This window comes from the organism of the source record quoted next, unplaced genomic scaffold (assembly GCF_019419815.1).
Source record: "Pyrus x bretschneideri cultivar Hongxiangsu unplaced genomic scaffold, Pyrus_bretschneideri_v1 Contig111, whole genome shotgun sequence".
In the NCBI taxonomy this organism is placed as follows: Eukaryota; Viridiplantae; Streptophyta; class Magnoliopsida; order Rosales; family Rosaceae; genus Pyrus; species Pyrus x bretschneideri.
The window spans coordinates 376,281-398,168 of NW_025999404.1; the positions used below are offsets into that span (position 1 = coordinate 376,281).

The following is a 21,888-nucleotide window of genomic DNA, read 5'->3' on the forward strand; positions in this document are numbered from 1 at the left end:
GTTTTAGGGCACATTTCCAACAAAGGTAGTTTAAAGGTTACATAGAATAATGAAAACAAAAAATGATAGAGATTAATTTCTCAAATTGATGCCAATTTTCCAAAAATAATGTGGAAATCGAAAAACTCTCTCCATCTATATTCAGATATACAGTATTATTGGTTGTTGTGAGAAATCCTGATATTAAGTGTACAGTAGTACTTTAACATCAAGTTTTGATTACAATTATCATAAAATTAAAGCGATGGTTATAATTCTATATGGGATCCAAAATTTGATTATTTTTCTAAAATTGCCTCCCCCCAAACTTGAAACAGAGCTCCCACCACCCAGCTTATCTTTAGTCGCCCATCTTTGTATTTTACCCAACGTCATTTTTGGCACACTCCTACTTCTCACCAAAATCACCGTCCCAACTTCCATTCCCTCTTCCAAAACCATACCGTTTCTCACTATGTTACATATTTTCCTTAAAACTCCAATCTCTTTCTCCCTCCTCTGCATCTCCACAACCACCACGACGATGTTTGAAACCTCAAACGCTGCCAAACACCCACCTCTCAGAAAATCTGGGATTGCTGTATACAATGTCATCTTTACGTGATAAGGGTGGATTTCTCATCCCCACATTGTCGTTTCAGAGCCTGATCACATCCACGCATCGGCCTTTTAGGAAAACATATTGATCTTCTTCTTTCACGACACCCCTATCTTGTGTTCGAAGAAATGCCTGACTCAACTTGTTCTTTAGTCTTCTGTAACAAATTACATGAACACCCTCAACCACATTATTACTAGCCCATTGTAATTAATAGCCTATTGTGAGACTAAGCCCACCCTCCCTTTAGACTAAACCCAACCTTGGGCTATTTACCAAATTTCCCCACTTATTCCCCCCCCCCCCCCCTAAACCCAACCCAAGCCAAATCTTTAGGCTAAAAGCCAAATGCCAAACCAAGGCCAAATACCCCCAAGAAATAGCCCAGAAATGCGTGGACGCGCCCAAGCCCAGCCCACTCTTAGCCCGGTGATGCGCCCAACTCGCCCTAAGTGGGCGTCAGCCAAAAGTGCCATACAGGCTGGGACCCATATTTAGGGCCGCTGTCAGCCACAATTATGAGCCCAACAGCTCTTTTATTCATCGGACGACTCACATTTTTGGACCGTTGATTGATCTAACAGTCCAAATTCAAATTTTGTTTTTTTTTAAAAAATGTTATTTTAAAATACATTGAATTCAACGGCTAAGATCGAATATAATCAAATCTAACAGTAAAAAAAAGATCTAACGGCCCAAATTTAAATCCAACGGCTAAAATAATTAAAAAAAATTATTTAACTCAAAATTCACCCAAAAACTCTATAAATACTTATGTATTTGTTCAAACATCCACACAAAACTCAATTTTCTCCTACAATTCTTCCAATTTTTCTTTCTACCATTTCTTTCAATTTCCAAATTGTTCAACATGGCAAGAGATCATATTAGAGGTTGTAATTGGACCTGTAAGGAATATGTTGCTTTATGCTTGGCATGGGTTTCTATTAGTGAAGATGGTTCAGTTGGCACGAATCAAAATAAAAAGGTTTTGTGGGATAAAATCATTGAAAAGTTTCATGAAAACTGCAATGGCGGCGAGCGGGACAATGGTAGTGTTTACAATCGGTGGAAGACTATCAACAAAGCATGCACTTTATGGAAGGGAAGCTTGGAGAAAGCCGTGGTTGGCATGGCTAGTGGAAGGAGTGCCGTAGAAATTGTGAGTTTTTTTGTTGATATTTTATTTGTCATGTAAATAATATTATTTTGCAACTAATTGTTTTTATGTATTTTTTGCATAGGGTGACAAAGCAATGGAAATTTACAAGACAAGAGTAACACCAAAAAATTAAGTTTTTAAGTTGCAACATGCTTGGGACGTCCTCAAGGATTGTCCGAGGTGGAGAACCAATGCAAACCAACAATGGGGAAGATTATTTCCATGTGAAGCCACACCGACAAATGCCAAAGATGAAGGTGTCAATGAAGGTGAAGGTGTCGATGAAATGACCCCAACTCCTTCTTTTGCAAGGCCTCCAGGAAGAGATAAGTAAAAGGAAGCAAAGAGAAAAAGGAAGTCCCAAGATTCGATGAATGGACACATTGCTACCGGATTTGCATGATCGAGCGAAACTCATAGCGCTCGCCAAGAAAAAGCAACCCGAATGCGTTTGCAAATGAAGGAAGAAGGGGATAGGGAGCAAGATAGTTTCGAAATTAATTTCATGATGGAGGACCTCAACAGATACCCTCTAGAGAGGAAGAAGTTCTTATGTGGTAAGTAAAAGGGAATTTTGCGAAAGCATGCCACAAGGAGCATATTTCAAGATGATGAATCATCTCAACCCTATATCCCAAGTCCACCGCCAAGTGAAGATGGTGGATATCATTATTAAGTTTATGTAGTTTATGAATTATCGATTGTATTAAGTTTATGTGATTTATGTGGTTTATGAATTGTTGTTTGTATTAAGTTTATGTACTTTATTAGTTGTCATGTGTATTAAATTTATGGCTTATTAATTACTTTTTCCATTAATCTAGATGCCTTCAATAATTATTGTACTTATTATTTTGCACAAGAAGCCACTTTAATAATTTTGCACATCCAGATGCCTTCAATAATTTTGCACAAGAAGACACTTCAATAATTTTGCACATCCATATGCCTTCAATAATTTTCCACAAGAAGACACTCCAATAATTTTGCACAAGAAGACACTTCAATAATTTTGCACATCCAGATGCCTTCAATGATTTTGCACAAGAACACTTAAAATTATTACATAACACAAGAACACATTAATACACCAACATAGTACACTTAAAATTATTACATAACACAAGAACACATTAATATACCAACATCATCAACGTTCACCTTCTCAACACCATACATGCTCAACCAAATCCTTGCGGAGTGTGTCATGACCTTGAGGAGCTTGAATTCTACTTAAATGTCTCACATACTCACTCAATGTAACCCTATCCTATCGGGTCTCATACGTGGTTGCAGCAAGATATTCAACATCTCTTACCATAGCTTTCACAAGTGTTGGTTGGTCATCATCCACATCTTCATTTGAATCTTCTTCAATTTCGATGTACTCATCTTCCACAATCATGTTGTGCAAAATTATGCACGTCATCATGATTGAATGGAGGCCTTCGGTATGCCAAAGTCGTGCAGGCCTTCTAACAATTACCCATTAAGCTAGTAGGATCCTGAACACTCTCCACATCCTTCCTTTAAGACTCTTGCCTCTACGAAAATAATTTCTTCTTTGCACTATCGGGATGAGAAAAACTTTTGACAAAGGTAGACCAACTAGAATAAATATCATTAGTTAGGTACTAACCTAGCTCATACCTATTACCATTTACCTTGTACCGAAATTCTGGTGCCCATCAATTGACAACATCATCGAACAGAGGAGAAGACCAAAGAACATTGATATCGTTGTTTGATCCAAGAGCGCCGAAGAATGCATGCCAAATCCAAGTGTCGTAAGATGCCACAACCTCGAGCATGATAGTTGGCTTGTTATGATGGCCCTTGAATTGGCCAACCCAAGTAGTAGGATAATTCTTCCACTCCCAATACATACAATCAAGACTTCCTATCATTCCAGGGAAACCTTGATGCGAAATATATAAGCACACAAATTAAAACCCTCTTTTGACAATTGTAGTATATGTATAAGTAGGGATCGTTCTAAACTGGGGATTAGGAGGGATTGCTAAATCACTTGAAAACTGACTCAAAAACGTAAAACAAAGGTTAAAACACTAAACTAGACTCAAAGAATGCAAAACTAAACACTAAAACAAACCAAAAGACTCAAAACAGCAACAAAACACTCAAAACTGCCTTAAAAACACAATCTGGGCAGTTTTGAACACCTAACCTAATTTGGACGAATTTGGGTTATAACTTGAATCAAAACACTTAGAAACACAAACTAAGACACTTTCTAACTAAATTGAAACACTAAAGTAAAGGGGGATTTAGTTTTGATGAAATTAAAATAAAGAAGACAAATTGTAATAAAAACAGATTGTAAAAACGAATTTGATGAAAATATGGATGGAATGCTAGCTAGAAGGTTCTTCTCCACACATGTCACACTTGCATATAAGATGATTTTCAGTTGGCCTTTCGATGAATCATGAAACTCAACACCCCAGGTTAATTAGGTTCGCTTAAATTAACCTTCAAGTTCTCCTTAAGTTAATGAATTGGATGGGAAAGCGCATACAACAATTCAAAACATTCTCCAAAAGTCCTTTACGTGAAAAGCACAATAAAGATACAATCAAAGATCATTAAGCAACATGAAAACTATAAGTGTTGACGAGGCATTCGTTACTATGATGAGCATGAAACTAGTGCCAAGAATTCATTTAACGCGATTGTTTATAAGCAACCTCCACTACTTGTGAATATAAGTTTGTAACTATTAAGTGAAACTCCCTCATATTCTAGCATCGTATTCATGTATGAAAACTAAGCGTGCACTCTCAATAAACATACATAAATACATTATCAATCAAGTAGTTAAACAAATTGAATCCACAACTCATGAAATTCCAACTGAAGGTAATCAATTTATATTGCAAGCATATACATGGTTTTGAATCACCCCCTAGCTAACTAGGGGTTTAGCCTCTCATGTTCATAGAAAGAGAAACAAAATTGAAATTAAACATAGAGAACAAAAGATTGATTACACCTAGAACGCCCAACGAATCCACTTTGAATTTCTGCACGTTTCAAGCTCCTCTTTCTTCTTCTCCTTGCTGTGGCACAGAGGATGGAGGGTTTTATGGATGATTTTCTGGGTTTTAGATGGGTTTAGGAAGGTATGGTGGTGCGGCAAGGCTTAGTGATGGTGTAGGGGGGTTTGGATGAAGGTCTTTAAGTCGGTGAATGGTAGGAAATTGGATGGAAGGCTGCGGCAAGGAGGTGGAAGGTGGCTGGAATGGATGGATGTTGCAGATTGAAGGTGGGAGAGTGATGGTGGCTGCGGCAAAGATGTGGAATGATGAAGGAATGAATAGGGAATTCCCTAGGGTGCGGCTAAGTCCAAGAATATATAGGGTTTTCAGAAATTCAAACCCTAATTTATTTTGGTTAACTAAAATTAAATCAAAGGCTTCTAGAATTAGGAAATCAAATCCGAAAATTAAAAGGAAATTGGTTAAGAGGTGCAGCTAGGGTTTTATTTTGAAAGGGGAAAGTGTTTAAGTGCAGAAAATGGGACATAAATACCCCCCCTTGCACGGCAAAGGATGGAGAGAAAGGGAAAGGTGCAGCAAAGGGGTGGAAGGGGTCTAGGGCCTTTTTTTTGTGTCCTAAAGTGCATACAAGGCCTTCAAAGTGGCTGGAAAACAAGGACTTTTAAGATTAGGAAAGGTTACCAAAATGGGAAACCTTGGCTTAACTTTCCTACTTCAAGTAGGAATCCTTGTTGGAGTAGGACTCCTTGTTCTGCTAGGAATCCTCATGTGAGAAGGAATCAATCTTCAATTAGGAATTCATATTTCTTCAAGTCTTCAACTCATTCATTCCTCTTTTGCTCCAAAAGACTCCAATTTGCATCTTCTTGTACACTTTGGCTTTATAATCTGAAAACGCACAAAAGTGACTTAAAACACTAAAATAACTAAGGAAACACAACATAAATGCACGAGAACAAGCCAATTAAGTCGCATAAATATGCTCCTATCAAACCTCTTTTGTCTGCCTTACGTAGAAGCCTCTTCAAGTCTTCACGATTTGGCTTGCGGAGGTATGTGGCTCTATATATGGTTTCAATTGCCTTATAGAAGTGCTTCGGGTTCTCAATAGCAATAGGCTCTGCAAGTTGGCAATACTCGTCAATTGAGTCTGCAAAACACCTATTGGCTAGCATACGAAATGCAAATGTGAGCTTCTGATAAGGTGATAGACTTTGTCGGCCTACTACATCTATCTTCCTTGCAAAGTAGTGGTCATGATTGATAATTGCGTTCAAGATGCTTTCAAAAAGCTCTCTCCTCGTTTGAAACTACCTTTGAAAATCATGAACAGGAAATCTCGGAAGCTCGATGAAATAATCTTTCATCATTCAGTCATGACACTCTCTATCACGCTGCACAAATGAACGTCCTGTGACAGAACCACGATAGCTAAATTTGGCATGATGCTCATATTGCATAAGCGAGTTTGCAAATTTAGCTTCTACGTTGATCATTTCTGCATCCTCAAGGTCAAGGCTTACTTGGTATTGTGCCATCTGCATTGCCCTGCTACTCCTTCTTCTATCACCCATTGATGAGATATTGAGGATTTTTTGGAAACAAAAACACTTTGAAAGTTGAAAGAATGTTGAATATAGAGGATGATTGAATGTTGAAAGATTGTGTGATCAACTAATATTCCATTTGTGTTTACACAGATGATAGGTGAAGGTTATATGATTCCCATGTGTATGTGCTTCACATGTATTGATTTAGTGATTTTTCAATATTTATCGGAATTTAAATATTTTTAGATTAAAATGTTCATAAAATTATTTTACAATAGTCCACATAATTTTTTAAAAAAAGTAAATTTAAGAAAAGAATTAGCCTAAGTTCATTCTTTAATAATTTCGGGTTAAAATTTTAGGCCAGAAGGGTTGGAGCAGAAAAGTTGTTTCTGGACTAAAAGCTAAATTTTCCGGGCTAAAAAATATGGCTTTTAGCCCAACGGTTGGAGATGGTCTTAGTGTAGATCATATCTTTTGTTCAAAAAAAAAAAAATGTTAACAGGTACGTCCAAAATAATCCGTTATTTAACAATTGATTAACTGTTCATCCGTTAACGATTGGCTCATTAAGCATCCACCTAAATGCTAATTTTAACAGGTGGGTTGTGTCGGGATTAACGGGTTGGGTCTAAAATGCCAAACCAGCCCAATTTTTCTTCTGGATTCTCTCTCACAGCCTGAGCCCACGCAGTTTCGTGGTCAATCTCTCGGTCATATGAAACCCAAACTCCGAGCCACAGACCAAGGCACCTCCCCTCCGCGCGAAGAATCAGATAGTTCATTTTTCTTGGCAGAAAATTTACAGATTTCCATTCCCTCCACAAATGCAAATACCCAGATGGAGAAACGTCTTGCTCCTCAAGAATTCATTGGTTTCATCAACTTCTGCAGCTACCCGTTTCGCTTCATTCCATTCTACTCCTGCTTCGTGTGAGAAGTGGAAGAACAAATGGACCTTTGTGAGTTTACTTTTCTCCTTTTTCTTTCACGCGTGAAAAATAAAAAGATGGTTAATTGGTCTTGTTTGTTATGTTCCTTTGCTCAATACCCAATTGAGGAAATTTTGTAAATCATGTATTCATTCTGTTTGTTTGGAGGGGTTAATTATAATTTATATGATCAAGTTAGGATTTTGGGTTGGTAAATAATTAAATGGAGAAGGAAAAGATTAATTTTCGTGTATAAATAGATGCGTGCGTGGTGTTCATCTTTCGTAGATGCTTTATAAAATTTTATTTATAATAATCAAATGTTTGCTATCCAAAAAGTAATACCAATACGTTTTTAATGAAATGAGATCGGTTCTTTTGTAATTGTTCATAAGCAGAGCTTTCTCTATGCAAACGCGTTATCTAGTTGCTCTGTGCTCGTTAGTATTTGTATTTTGTCGATACTGTGAAGCTGACAATGTCCTTGATTGAGGATTGTTTAATTTCCACTATTATTCCTTTAGTTGTTGGATGAATTCTAAAATTTTGTTTCTCATTGCGAATCTGTACGATTCCATGGTATGACTTGTTTTATCTTGTAATCAGAATTTTATGGTACATATAAAATGCATGTGAACCATGAATTTGGTTTAATTTCCATAAAGTTTGTCTTTTTTTTTCAATTTTTTTTGTTTATTTATCAGAGTTATATGTGTTTGGGAATCACTTTGTAGGTTTTCTTTGCTCACTTTCCTCTTGAAACCGATGATGGAATAACTTGACAATCGTTTGCTTAATCTTTTGGCTTTCTTGTCATTTGGTGTTAAGTTTGTTCACAACCTTTTTGGCTATTTTGAAGGTTTAACTTGGGCCATTTTCTCTGTTCAATTAACCTTTAGGTTGGTTACCCTAGTATGTGAGGATATTTATCCTCTCTTTGCAGTAAAGGCTTGCAATACTGTTGGTCTTGGCACTGATTTTTGGTCATTATTTTTAAGTTTTTAATATTATTGTTCTTTCACCTTTGACTTCAAGGTATAGAGAATCCGTAAGATAAGTGGTTAGATGTCAGTCGTCTTGTTATACGTTCTGTTGGTCTAATAAGGGGTGGGGTTCCTTGAGATCCTAACAGTGTTGGGTGTAGTTCAAATTTTGAAGGTTTTATCAATCATATTTGCTATGCATCTCGGGATAATTTGTTTGTGTGATCTGTATCTTCAAGTTTGTGATGAATGCTTACCTGTTTTAAAATCCTTATAATTTTATTAACTAACACTGTTGTACTTTGTATGAGAATAATTGATGATTCAAATGTTTTTGCAGGATGTAAAAAGCAGTCAACAACCAACAAAGGTATTAAGTTTGTTAATTTCGCAATTCTCCTATAGCATGTGAAAATGCATGCCAAAAGTGCAAGGTTGGAAGCAAAAAGTGGCACTGCACACATGGCTGTTATCTGTTCTCATCATATTAATTAAAACAGCGGTTTCCTATTTATTACTATGGAATCAATTCGAGGATTAAGGGTTTTGAACAGACACACCCTTCCCCACATCTTCTCTTTTTTCGTCACCAACAAGACCAAGAAAACACAAAGGAACAAGAAGGTCTCAAGATACTGAGTTTTCAACTGAAAAACAGACTCGTATTATTAGGGATTTTTTTATTTTTCTGTAGTCTGATTCTCCTCTAAAATCAATCGTTAAGCATCAAGATACTATCTGGATGCCCGGGATACTGTCATTAATCTCCAAGACAGTATCTTGATGCTTAATGATTGATTTTGAAGGAGTATTTTGTCTTCAATCTACCTTATGAGGTCTGATTCTTCAGACAATAGGAAAATAACTATGTTCCACCAACCACTATACGACTTTAGATTTGTTTTCATTAATGTTTTTGCTTAGCACATGTGGTACTTAGGAATTTAAGAAAGGTCCTGATCTACATATGTGTCTGCCTCATATGAAAATTATAGCTCCAAGCAATTGAAAGGTCTTGAAACAGGCATTTTAGGTTCTTTAGTCATGGATGGTTCAGTGCTCTCCCTCCTGATTGTGCTCTCTTTCTGGATCATTTCCAGTCGCAAACTAAGTGAAAATCATATGCTAGGCATAGTGAATAATCTATCATATAATATTAGTGTGTTTTTAATGTTGGCGTAATAATTGATTGCCTACTTTGCTGTCTTTTGGTGATTTTATTCTGTGCATTCACTCCAGCTGCCGTTAATTGCCAACTTCATTGTAGCTTGATGTTAGGATTTTTGGCTCATCAAATATGTCCTAGTCGGTTTGGGTTTGTTTTAGGAAAATTAGAGGTATACCGATTCTTGTCCTAGAGGGATTAGGAAAGAATTTCAGTTTTCCTTATTCAATTTAGGTTTGGATTTCTAGAAGTTTATTTGGATTTAGTGTAATTTCCTAATCCACTTAGAAATAGGAATTCAATCAGCCTTGGGACATGTAAGCCTACCCTATGCCTATAAATAGGGTGCGGCAAGGCTTAATTTTTATAGAGAAAAACAGACAGATTTAGCCGAGAGTTTTGAGATTAGTTCTGGGGTTTGCAAAAGTTCAACTGGACGTATGCAAAAGTTCTGCCGAACCAGTGTACTTCTTGTGTTTTTCTAAGTTTTTCTATATTTGCTAGTTTAGTCTATTGTTGTTGGTTACATTAAAGAACAAGGTCTAGCGGGTGTATTTTTCAACAATTGGTATTAGAGCTAGGATCAAGGTGTTCTACGACGTCAAAAGGGAAGATGAATGTGAATCTAGAACCTACGTCAAAACCCTTTGACGAAAAGGATGACTTCATGGACTGGCAAAGGATGATGAAGAACGTACTGATGTAGTAGGATTTGGACGATACACTCGATGGTGAGAAGCCGGAAAACATGATAGAAGCAGCATGGACTAAGGTTCTCAAGAAGGCCAAGAGTTCCATCAAGATCCATCTCACAAGATCAGTTTGGTCACACATCACTGAAAAAATGGATTGCCCAGGAAGCATGGGAAAAGTTGGAGAATGTTTATATGGGCAAAATCGTGTCCAAAAAACTTTTTCTAAAGGTTGAACTATTCGGGCTTCGACTAAAAGAAGGAGATGATATTGAAGATCACGTATGCAGGTTCCAGAATTGCACAGCTAATCTTCAAAAGGTCGAAGAAACTTACAAAGATGATGATATGGCTATCATCTTGCTGAGGTCTCTACCTTCATCTTTCAAGCATTTTCGAACAACTCTTAATGTTTGGAAAAGAGTCCCTGAAGCTTGAAGACGTAATTCAAGCTCTTCAGTCATATGCTAAACTGGATGATATAATTGAAAGCTCTCAAGGTCCTTATGCCAAAGCCAAGGAGAGGGGGCGGGAAAAGACAAAGGAAGAGAAAACCGGCAATAGAGGTAGGTCAAAATCCAAGAGGAAAAAGAAGGAAGGTTGCTTTGAATGTGGTTCAGCCGATCATTGGAAGAGGAACTGCAAGATTTGGAAAGAAAGAAAGCCAAGATGGAAGGAAGCTTAGGTTCAGCTAGTGCAGTCACCGAGCATGAGAGTGATGAGGAGCCTCATTCAGTAACATTAGGCTCCAAGGCTTTCACAAATTGGATTTTGGATATCGGATGCACATTTCATGTGTGCAGTAAGATAATGGTTCAATACTTACAAGGAAGTCAACAATGGGGAAGTCTTAATGGGGGATGATTCTTCATCTCCTTTAAGAGGAATCGGCATTGTTCGAATCAGAATGTTCGATGGGATGATACGATCTTTGGGGAACGTCAAGTATGTCCCTAGACTACGAAAGAATTTGATTTCCTTGTGTACTTTAGATGAGGCCAATTATGGGTACAAGTTTAAAAAGGGAAGACTCAAGGTAACCACAGGATCACTAGTGGTAATGCGGGGTGACCTACAACCCAATAAGTTGTATAAGTTAATTGGTACCACTATAGTCGGGGGAGCAGCTGTTTCCGTAAATCAAAGTGTAGAAGACAAGACTGAACGTTGGCATCATAGGCTTGGGCACGTAAGCCAAAAAGGGTTGCAAGAATTACACAAGCAAGGCTTGTTGGAAGGCGTGTCATCTTGCAAATTGAGCTTTTGTGAATACTGTGTTCTCAGAAAGCAAAGAAAGGTATCATTCGCAAGTAGCAGTGTAGATAACCAAAGCAAGGAGCAATTCAGCTATATTCACTTAGATGTTTGGGGCCCTGCACCAACTAAATTAAATAGTGGAGCCAGGTATTTTGTTACTTTCATGGATGATTATTCTAGGCAGTTTTGGGTTTATTTCATGAAGCAGAAATACGAGGTTTTTGCAAAGTTCAAGGAATGGAAAACAGAAACCGAGAATCAAACTGGAAGAAAGATCAAGTACCTGAGAAGTGACAATGGAGGTGAATATACAATTAATGAGTTCACCGATTACTGCAAGCAGGAAGGCATCATAAGGTACTTCACAGTAAAGAAGAATCCCCAACAAAATGGAGCTGCTAAGAGGATGAACCGAACTCTCATGGAGAGAGAGAGGAGCATGCGATTTCATGCAGTATTGCCTAATAGTTTTTGGGCAGAGGCTATTAATCATGCAAGTTATTTGATTTACAGGTCACCATCTACAATACTCGGTTTTAAGAATGCAAAAGAGGTATGGTCTGAGAAGCCGGTGGACTATTCCAAGCTTAGGGTGTTTGGCTATAGTGCTTATGCACATATTCCAAGTGATGAAAGGTCCAAGTTTAAACCGAAGTCTACACATTGCATATACTTAGGTTTTGAGAAAGGAGTTGAGGGTTTCAAGCTTTGGGATTTCAACAACAGGAAAAAGGTTGTCAGTGGAGATGTTGTCTTTGATGAGACAACCATGCCTCTGAATAAAGTTGAGAGCAGTAGGGAGAAGATGGACGATGCTAAAATTGAAGCAACAAATATTTCATTAATCAGTTCAAATGAAGAAGCTCAGGTGGAGCAAATCGAGCAAGAGGCCGAATCTGATGGTTTTGAGGAAGAAGAAGAGCTTCAGCATCGTTCACCAGTTAGGAATCATGTGGAGCAAGAAACACGACATATTGAAGGCACTCCAATTCGCTAGACATCCCAAAGGGTTCAAACTCCAACTAACAATCCACCTGCATTCCAGAGATGCATAGCACCAGACAAACCTAATTGGAACAAGAAGAAACCTGACAGATTTGGGTTTGATCGAGATGAAGTGAATTATGCTCTTAACATTAGTCAAGGAGATCCGACTACTTATTGATAAGCTATAGCAAGCGATGAGTGAGATAGTTGGATAAGTGCTATAACAGAAGAAATGGAGTCTCTTTACAAGAACTTTGTTTGGGAGATGGTTCCTAAGCCCAAAGATAGAAAGCTAGTTGCATGCAAGTGGGTATTTAGGAAAAAGGAAGGGTTGCATGAACAAGATGCCGTGAGATTCAAAGTAAGGCTCGTGGCTAAGGGGTACTCACAAAAGGAAGGGGTGGATTATGATGAGATATTTTCACCTATAGTCAAGCATACTTCTATCAGATTACTTTTAGCAATGGCAACTCAACATGACATGGAGATTGAGCAGATGGATGTGAAGACATCGTTTCTTCATAGGGATTTAGAGGAAACAATTTTCATGGCTCAACCAGAAGGGTTTGTTGAATATGGGAAAAAGAACCTAGTATGTTAGCTAAGGAAGTCCCTGTATGGCCTGAAACAATCTCCAAGGTAGTGGTACAAGAGGTTTGATTCCTTCATGTTGAAAATCAATTTTAGAAGAAGTTTATATGACTGATGCGTGTGCTATCTTGTGTTCCAAGATGGGATGATCATATTACTATTCCTATATGTGGATGACATGCTAATTGCTTGTCAAGACAAGTCTAGAATTCCAGACTTGAAGAAGATGTTGAGTGAGGAGTTTGACATGAAGGATCTAGGTGCTGCACAAAAGATCCTTGGCATGGAAATTCAGAGAGATAAGACCGTTGGAAAGATCTGGATATCACAAGCCAAGTATATTCAGAAGATTCTTAAGAAGTTCAACATGCAAGAAGCAAAGTTAGTCTCGACTCCTTTGGCAGCTCACTTCAGGTTAAGTGGACAACAATATCCTACGTTCGAGGAAGAGCAACAAGAAATGGAGAAGGTGCCTTATGCTAATGTCGTGGGCTGTCTCATGTATGCAATGGTATGCACACATCCCGACATAGCTCAAGCAATTAGTATCATTTCCAGATATATGGCAAATCAGGGAAACCAACATTGGGATGCAGTCAAGTGGATTTTGCGTTGTTTGAAGGGTTCTTGGCGACAAAGGATTATGTTTGAGAAGCAAAAAGAAAATGTAGGGGTGTTAGGATATGTGGATGCCGATTATGTAGGGGACTTGGACAAGAGAAGGTCAACTTCTAGTTATGTGTTTACATGCGCAGGAAGACCAATCAATTGGAGGGCACTACTGCAACCAATTACAACTTTGTTGACCATAGGGGCAGAATATATTGCATTGGCCGAAGCTGGAAAGGAAGCAATTTGGCTTAGTGGCTTGGTAAGTCAAATGGGAATCACTCAAGATTGTGTGAAGCTGAAGTGTGATAGTCAAAGTCCCGTTCACTTGGCAAAGAATCAAGTTTTTTTGTGGAAGATCAAAACACATTGAAGCAAGGTAACACAAAATCAGAGATTGGGTGGAGTTTAAGGAGATTTGGATTGAAAAGATTCATACCGATGACAATGCCACAGATTTCCTTACAAAGATAGTGCCAACCAAGAAGTTCAAGCATTGCTTGAACTTGATCAATCTCATTGATTAATCAAAGTGAAGCACCTCCTCACTTGAGGTGCATTGAGGCAAGGAGAAGATTGCCAAGGTGAAGACTCTTGAAGATTTCCAGAGCTGCTTCAAGAAGGTTCAAAGATAATCTGGGGTGCAACGATCAAGACTTGGTTTGACTCACCAAGGTGGAGGTTGTTAGGATTTTTGGCTCGTCAAATATGTCCTAGTCGATTTGGGTTTGTTTTAGGAAAATTAGAGGTATACCGATGCTTGTCCTAGAGGGATTAGGAAAGAATTTCAGTTTTCCTTATTCAATTTAGGTTTGTATTTCTAGAAGTCTATTTGGATTTAGATAAGTGTAATTTCCTAATCCACTTAGAAATAGGAATTCAATAGCCTTGGGACATGTAAGCCTACCCTATGCCTATAAATAGGGTGCGGCAAGGCTTAATTTTTAGAGAGACAGCCAGAGACAGCCGAGAGTTTTGAGATTAGTTCTAGGGTTTGCAAAAGTTATGTAATCTCTATTATGAATCAAATGAGTGATGATTTCTCTACTTAGAGAAATCACAACTGGACATAGGCAAAAGTTCTGCCGAACCGGTATTGTCACATCCCAGTCCGTATAGCAAGATATTGTCTGCTTTGGACCACGCCCTCACTAATTTGTTCTTGGGTTTCCAACCAAAACGCATCTTACTATAGGGAGGTGGGTATGTACATACAAGGTACATCACCTCCCCTCCCCCAGGCGATGTGGGATCTTACAATCCATCCCCTTTAGGGGCCCGACGCCCTCATCGGTACACTTCCGGCCGGGGAGTGGCTTTGATACCAAATTGTCACATCCTAGTCCACATAGCAAGATATTGTCCACTTTGGGCCATGCCCTCACGGATTTGTTCTTGGGTTTCCACCCAAAACGCTTCTTACTATAAGGAGGTAGGCATGTACATATAAGGCACATCACCTCCCCTGCCCTAGGCGATGTGGGATCTTACAAGTATAATTCTTGTGTGTTTCTAAGATTTTCTATATTTGCTAGTTTAGTCTATTGTCGTTGGTTACATTAAAGAACAAGTTCTAGTGGGTGTGTTTTTCAACACTTGAAAAACTTAATGTTTCCCCTGCATCAAATTGCTTTTAGTTATGTTTGATCAAAATCTTGCTAATAAGCAAATGCATCGTTATCTTGCGTTGTTTTTCTTTTGTCTAACCCCATGCTGGAGATGTAGTGCTTCCCTTGTCATTATCCAAATTGTGTTGCCTTTTGTTTTTGAAATACTCTGTTAAATAAATGTTAACTAAAGCCATGGTTGGTCTTTAACCTGCTAGACATTTATTAGCTTTCCAGCTTTCTAATTCAGATGATTTTATATCGTAATCTGAGTCCCAAGTTAAATTGGTTGCCCATAGAGTGATGCGAAATGTGTAAGCATAATTTATATTCCATGTTAAATCTGTTTTCCTCATTCTTTGACGTATGAAATGTGTATTTTAGAGTTACATCAGATACGAAACACGTCAGAAGCGTGCTGATGCAAAGAAGGCCCTGAAAAACCTCCTCTTCAACAGTGGGTCCTCTAAAGGTTTATTCCATGACATTCAGGTAGACTCATCCTCGTGTTTTTGGTTTATAGTGGTCTTACTGGAGTCCATGTATATAAAACACTTTGGAAATTGTGTTGGTTTACACATGATGTTAGGCATCACCATGCACTGAAATGTCCTATTTTTTTGTTGCACTAAAATGTTAAATGGACTTTGAGGATACTTTTGGACATTAAGTTCTGATCGAATGTCCTTGAATTCAACTTTGTTTTGGATATAGCTACACATAATTTAAATCGACTCCTTAGAAAAATAAATTTTCAAAAAGAGTGATGAAAAAGATCATAATTGATGTTGTTGGAGCCTAAAATTTATCCTTTGCTGCCAATCATGAGATAGTTCTAAGTATTTTAATGGTCTTGTGGATCCTTAATTGTTAATCCAGATGATATATAAACAACCAAAGGACAGATTCCCCCACGAACTTTCAGAGTTTCAGTAAATCTAGCACTTGATATTATATTTGTTCCACATTCCAACAGCTCTTGTGTTTAGAAGTGCCTTTAAAATGATTGAAAATGCTTTTGATGAAAGTGCTTTTGGAACCAATCCTTGGTAAAAATGCAAGTGAATCTAGGAAATGCACTTGAACTGCTTCCTGCAAGATGCCAAGAATGCATTTCAAGTGCTTTTGGAACCCAAAAGCAGTTATACCAAAGCACTTTCAGTCATTTTAGAATTATTCCAAACGAGCCTACTCAGTTTGTCTTCCAGTTTACCTATAGTGCTTCCCTGATTTATTATGAATGTATCTACTTATGGTAAAAAATAAAAAATAAATAAATAAAAAAAAGAACTCTTATCAATTTTTCCATGTACTGATTTTGTGGTCTGTTTTCAATGTTAATTAGAATGAAGATTTTTCGGGTAGCCCTCCTAAGAAACATAGATCAAGATCTTCTCGACATGCTGAGAAATCGCAACAAAAGAAAATGAAAAGTAAGCTTTTCTTATTGTTTCGTATCTAAACCTTTCTCTCCCATGTTTTCTATATTTGATAATTTTATGTATATAATTTTTGTCTAATGATCTGTAATTTATTGTTTGTGATTTTTCACCTGCATCTGAGCTATATCATATGCCGATCTACTTATCCTCATTTCAACAAGTAGGTTTTTTTGTTGATAGAGACATTTTGTGTACTCTTATCTGGATGGTGGGTATCTTTTCCACAACTGGTCACACTGTCTGAACTCTACTCAATTTTATTTGATGGAGTCTTAATTCCCACATCTGGACACGAGGTCTTAACTCTAATGAATTTTATTTGATGAAATCTTTCTTCCCACAACCGGACACGAAGTCTTAACTCAGAGTGCATGTATGGCTGTAGGAAGCCCTGATGTGGTTTCCATTGAACATGTGTATAGGTATTGCACTTGATTAGAGTCATTGCTTCTTGGTAAACATATGAATAGGATACATGCTTTTGATAAATACTCCTGTTTCGCATGAACTTCTCAATTGTACAGAAAAATATGCTGGTTTTTCTTTCTTTTTTTTTTTTTTTTTTTTTTTTGTTAAACAAACATATTATAAGCACATTATGCAGCTCTGTATTAAAAAAATGAAATTTTGAATACTGCATGGACGTATGTTATATGTAATTTTTCGGTCCCTTATATTACTATACTATGGACTCTTTTCCACAAACTTCTGGGCAAATATTCAACCTCAACAGAAAGAAAACTTCGCCATAAGAGCTAAATTGTTTCACCTACAAAATTAAACCTGAAGCTAATTACATACTAACTCCAGCTACCTTCCATTCCATCCCGGTGGATTGGAAGATAAGAAAGAGTAGGTTATTGCACAAATAATCTCAGGTTGAAATACTGATATTCGTGTTATTCTCATCCCATTTGCTTGATGGGTGGTTGATGGATGTGCTGAAATGCAGCATGATTATTGTACGATGCACTAAATTCATGTATTGTCATTTTAAGAATGCAGTACAATGATCTAGTCTTTTTTCTTAGTGTTTCTCTTGAACATGGTGTCAAAACGGTAGATTTATTCACGTGTTGGACCTAGCTCGGTCACACATGCTCCACATTGCTCAATATAATTGACTTGTGTGTTTGGCTCAGTCTGGTCACATTTGAGGGGGCCTATTGAGAATATAAGATCAGAGGTATTCACCCAACCATGTGTACAATTCAAGCAGGAATTTGTACCTTAACGAGGTACTTAGGTGTCCAAATCAGATAAAAGGGATACAAAAGTCGGAAGAAATGGACTGCCATGTGGCTCATTAAGTCTTGTTACTACTAATCCTATGGGGAAAGCACATAGAGATCTTAGGTAGAATTTTAAAACCCCGGCCGTTCTTTTTCTGGTAGGAGGTTAAAAAAGGTTATGATTTGTTTGCATTACTTTATCCTACAAACTTTATGGTTCTCTCTGTTACATGTTCAGGGAAGTTTAAAAGAGAGAGTTTCTCTGAAGACTATGACAATGATCCTGAGAAAATCTTTCGGGCGACATTTGGAAAGAAATGGTACACCTGGTCTTTTAACTCACAACGTGACTCTTCTTACCAAGATTCAGAATCTGGATTTGAGTGGAGAGAGCAATCGAGCTGGAGAAGTAGAAGTAAGAGATGGGAGAATAGTAGTGACACAGAATCTGATGATAAATCATGTACTATAGGATCATTTTCTGATAGAACAATTCTCGGTCTGCCTCGAACAGGTCCTTTAAAGACCGAAGATGTTAAAAAAGCGTAAGTTGATATTTTATTTTTTTCATATTCTTGAACTCTTTTTCTTTTCTATCCTACCATTTTTTTTGGATATTATTTAATCCTTTTATTCCTTCTGGCAGTTTCCATTTATCAGCTTTAAAATGGCATCCTGACAAGCATCAAGGCACTTCACAGGTTAGTTGTTCATCTTTTGATCTTTGACAAATTTTACTTGTTTAATGCTTTTGAATGTAAACAATGTTCAAGATAATATTCAGTTGTTAGCCGTTAGCTGTGTATGCAAAATTTACGGGTTAAACAGCCTTTTAATTTTGGTTTTAGTCCATTGTATGAGTATGGATCTTCATTCTTCAGTGCATAATATGAATTTGACAGTATGAAGACTGAAAGAAAATTATGAATCTTCAAGGAAACATCTTATCAGCAATCACAATGCCACAAAGAAAATGAAATTGACAAACTCTCATTTATTTGAGCGTGTTTTAATGCTGCCGCTGTGATTGTTTTGCTGCACCCTCTGCTTAACTCGCTGTTGTTTCTCTGCTATGTGCTCTAGTTTCTTGCTTGGCACGAGCATTCTCTTTTTTCCGTTGTCATATTACCATTACATAAGAGCTCAACAATTTCTGTTTCATTGTTATATACTTCTAAGATAGTCGTGTATCTTTGCAGGAAATCGCCGAAGAGAAATTTAAACTTTGTCTTAATGCCTACAAATCTCTGTGCAATGCATTAACCCCGGCCTAAGCCTCGGCGTCAGAAGGTTCCGGTTATGTGCGTTCACGATTCAAATCGAGCTCTTGCTCTCGCGTAGGACCGCGGGTGTATGATTAACATTATTGTTTATTTCATCCAGTTAGTATTAATATTCTGCGCATCAAGTGGAGTTGTCATTAGCATGTCTGTTGAATGTTCACTTGGGTGGGTTCATCATCCTTTTCAAATACAAATTCCAATTCAAACAATGGATTTTCTATGATGCTCGAAAGTATCAGATATTCTGGATTTTTTTAACGGTTAGATTTTTTGTTAGAAACACAAAAATAAAAATTTGACGCGTGTAAGAAAATGTTCATTATGTTGTCAAAGAAAAGAGAAAAATCGACCGAAATAATTATTTTTATAAATTTTAATTGCTAAACTAATCAAAATCAAGCACTGGCGATATACCAATCAAATACTAAGAGATAATAATTTCATTAATTAAGATTAATATATATGATCGTTCCTGTCAAAATCTCAAAAGGAAAGAGAGTGACATTTCAATTTTCCAGGACAGAAACTTGGTACATCCAAAATATAAGAAAAAGATGTCTGAAAAGAGAGGAATAAAATTTGGATTCTAAAATTCATATCCCTCGAAATTTTCAAATTACAAGCGATGCTGCTATTCTAAGCTGCGAGTTCAACCAGTAGGCAGTGGCTGAAGCAGATCTCAACTAACTTAAACAAAAAGGCAAAAAGAATGTAACTAAAAACAGAGGAGAACAACAGAGGAAGAGACCATGAAGCAGTAGATGAGGATCAAGAAGGCAAAATGGCAAGCCCAGTTCCTCTTGAACTTCGCAAAGTAGGCCTCCGGAGGCTCCTGGTAATTAATCTCAAATTCCTCGTCGGAAATCGGGGCATCGAATTCATCGCTCAGCCTCACCTTCATCTCCCTCAGCTTCTCGGTGGCTAGCCCCAGCGTCAGCTTGTGGCAGCGCCGCTGGTACTTGAACCCGTTGATGCACCGGAGCGTCTGCGCCACCGAGACGTAGAAGATGAGGTGGGCCAGGGAGAGCAGGATGATTGGGACCCAGCAGTGGCGGCACTGGAGGCGTGAGGAGGCGGAGGACTGGGCGGAGAAGACGAGGGCGAGGAAGATGAAGAAGAGGATGAAGAGCTTGTGGAGCTCCTTCTTCTGGAGGTCGATGGACCTCTTCTTCTCGAGGGTTTTCTCGAAGTGGAGCTGTATGATTGTGTTTATGGCTTGCAGAGCTCTCTCTTTGGGGATTCCTCCGCCACCGCCTGACTGCTGCTGCAGCTGATGCCTCTCGTACTCCGCCATTGATGGTGCAAAGGCGGCTGAGCTTGAGAGAATAAGCTCTCCCTACTCTCACACTGATGGTGAAAAGATGAACTTTTGGCACGGATCTCGAAAAGTTTAACTTTTCTTTTCTCTTTTGCCCCTTGATTTGCTGAATTTTTTTTCTGAAGGAGCCAAACTTACCTTCATTTACAAATTACTCCCTCTGGTTCTTTGCAAGGGAAAATTTTTAGGTGTACCGGGTACACCAAATTTTTTTGGTGTACCCTCACTCATTAGAATTTTTTTGGTGTACAAAAAGTGAGGGTGCACCAAATTTTTTTGGTGCACCCTCACCATTATGAGTGACGGTACACCGAAAAATTACTCCTTTGCAAGTAAGACACAACTAGGTAAGGTATCAGACACAAGAATCTCTCGTTCTTTGCCTTTGCACAATTACTTACAAAGCACTGTATGGGGTTTGTTGCGCGGCTAAGTCACCGTTTGGTGCTTTTTTTTTTTTTTTAGAAAATACCTTAAAATAGGATAATTTTTTAATCTTGAAACAGAAATAGAATTTTTTTGTACTATGCACAGAGAATACATAGGCTATTTCCTACACCTTGAAATGACCTAATTGTTCTCTGGATTACCTAGAAAATTGCAACCCTCATTTCTGATTTTATAGAGAGAGAAACAGAAATGAGAGAGAGGAAACCTCTCTCGCCTCCTCCCCCACCTTCTCATACTCCGCCAGTGACTTGAACCATGAACAACGACACATGTAAAACCCATCTTTCATTTTTTCCTGGTTTTTGCTTCTCAGAATCTTTATGACTCTTTTTTTTCTTCATGACGAAACCTCTCTTGCCTCCCCCATCTTCTCGTACTCTGCCAGCAACCTGGAACATGAACATTTGCACAGATAAAACCCATCTTCCATTTTCCCTGGTTTTTGCTTCTCAGGATCTTTATGACTTTTTTTTTCTTCTTCTTTTTATGTTTGGCTTAAATTCTACAAATTGTTGTATTTTTGTAATGAAATTTGATGCTTTGATTTGTAGAAATGAGCTTGAGTTTACTGTGATTTCTTGTTTGGTTGCACTTTTGAAGAAGTGATTTTGTTAGAGGAAAGTTGATTTTAGTTGATAAGTGGAATAGAATTCTGCGTCATTAAAATTTGGGAATAATTTTGGTAACTTTGGTTTGAAATTTGATTATACGGTTTGTTATGATTTCTATTTTCCAAAATTACATCTTGGTATTGGTGGATAATTGGGATGATTCTTTGTAGCACATATATAGCTTCTTTAATCTTGAGATTCTCATTGGATTATAAAAATGTTCAAAGCTCTTGATCTGAGAATGATTTCGAAGGATATACAGTATAGTTGTTAAAGTTTTGCTTAACTTTTTCTATACTTTTTCCCCTAGTATTGTTAAATTGGTCAGCTTGGAGTATCTTTTAGAGAAACTTCTGCTTACAGTATTTCATTTAGTTTGTGGTTCTTTCCCTTTCTTGG

General features: G+C 37.7%; 2 protein-coding genes across 2 annotated transcripts; one reads left to right on the forward strand and one right to left on the reverse strand.

The window, feature by feature from the left end:
- Nucleotides 1-6,975: 6,975 nt before the first annotated feature.
- Nucleotides 6,976-19,333, forward strand: LOC103934109. Its single transcript, XM_048577402.1, has 7 exons — nt 6,976-7,292; nt 8,586-8,615; nt 15,538-15,645; nt 16,499-16,586; nt 18,066-18,372; nt 18,474-18,528; nt 19,027-19,333. Exons 1-7 carry the CDS (start codon nt 7,158-7,160, stop codon nt 19,099-19,101), a joined length of 798 nt encoding a protein of 265 aa, XP_048433359.1. The 5' UTR covers nt 6,976-7,157; the 3' UTR covers nt 19,102-19,333.
- A 199-nt stretch (nt 19,334-19,532) lies between these two features.
- Nucleotides 19,533-20,568, reverse strand: LOC103934106. Its single transcript, XM_009343807.3, has one exon. It carries the CDS (start codon nt 20,402-20,404, stop codon nt 19,826-19,828), a length of 579 nt encoding a protein of 192 aa, XP_009342082.1. The 5' UTR covers nt 20,405-20,568; the 3' UTR covers nt 19,533-19,825.
- Nucleotides 20,569-21,888: the final 1,320 nt, after the last annotated feature.

What these genes read in the sequence shown, in the direction of transcription:
- LOC103934106 (XM_009343807.3), bottom strand. Translation starts at nt 20,404, where the DNA reads ATGGCGGAGTACGAGAGGCATCAGCTGCAGCAGCAGTCAGGCGGTGGC.
- LOC103934109 (XM_048577402.1), top strand. Translation starts at nt 7,158, where the DNA reads ATGCAAATACCCAGATGGAGAAACGTCTTGCTCCTCAAGAATTCATTG. An exon ending in GCAGTCAACAACCAACAAAG is followed by an intron (nt 8,616 to 15,537) that starts GTATTAAGTTTG and finishes TGTGTATTTTAG; the next exon opens with AGTTACATCAGATACGAAAC. An exon ending in GCAACAAAAGAAAATGAAAA is followed by an intron (nt 16,587 to 18,065) that starts GTAAGCTTTTCT and finishes TTACATGTTCAG; the next exon opens with GGAAGTTTAAAAGAGAGAGT.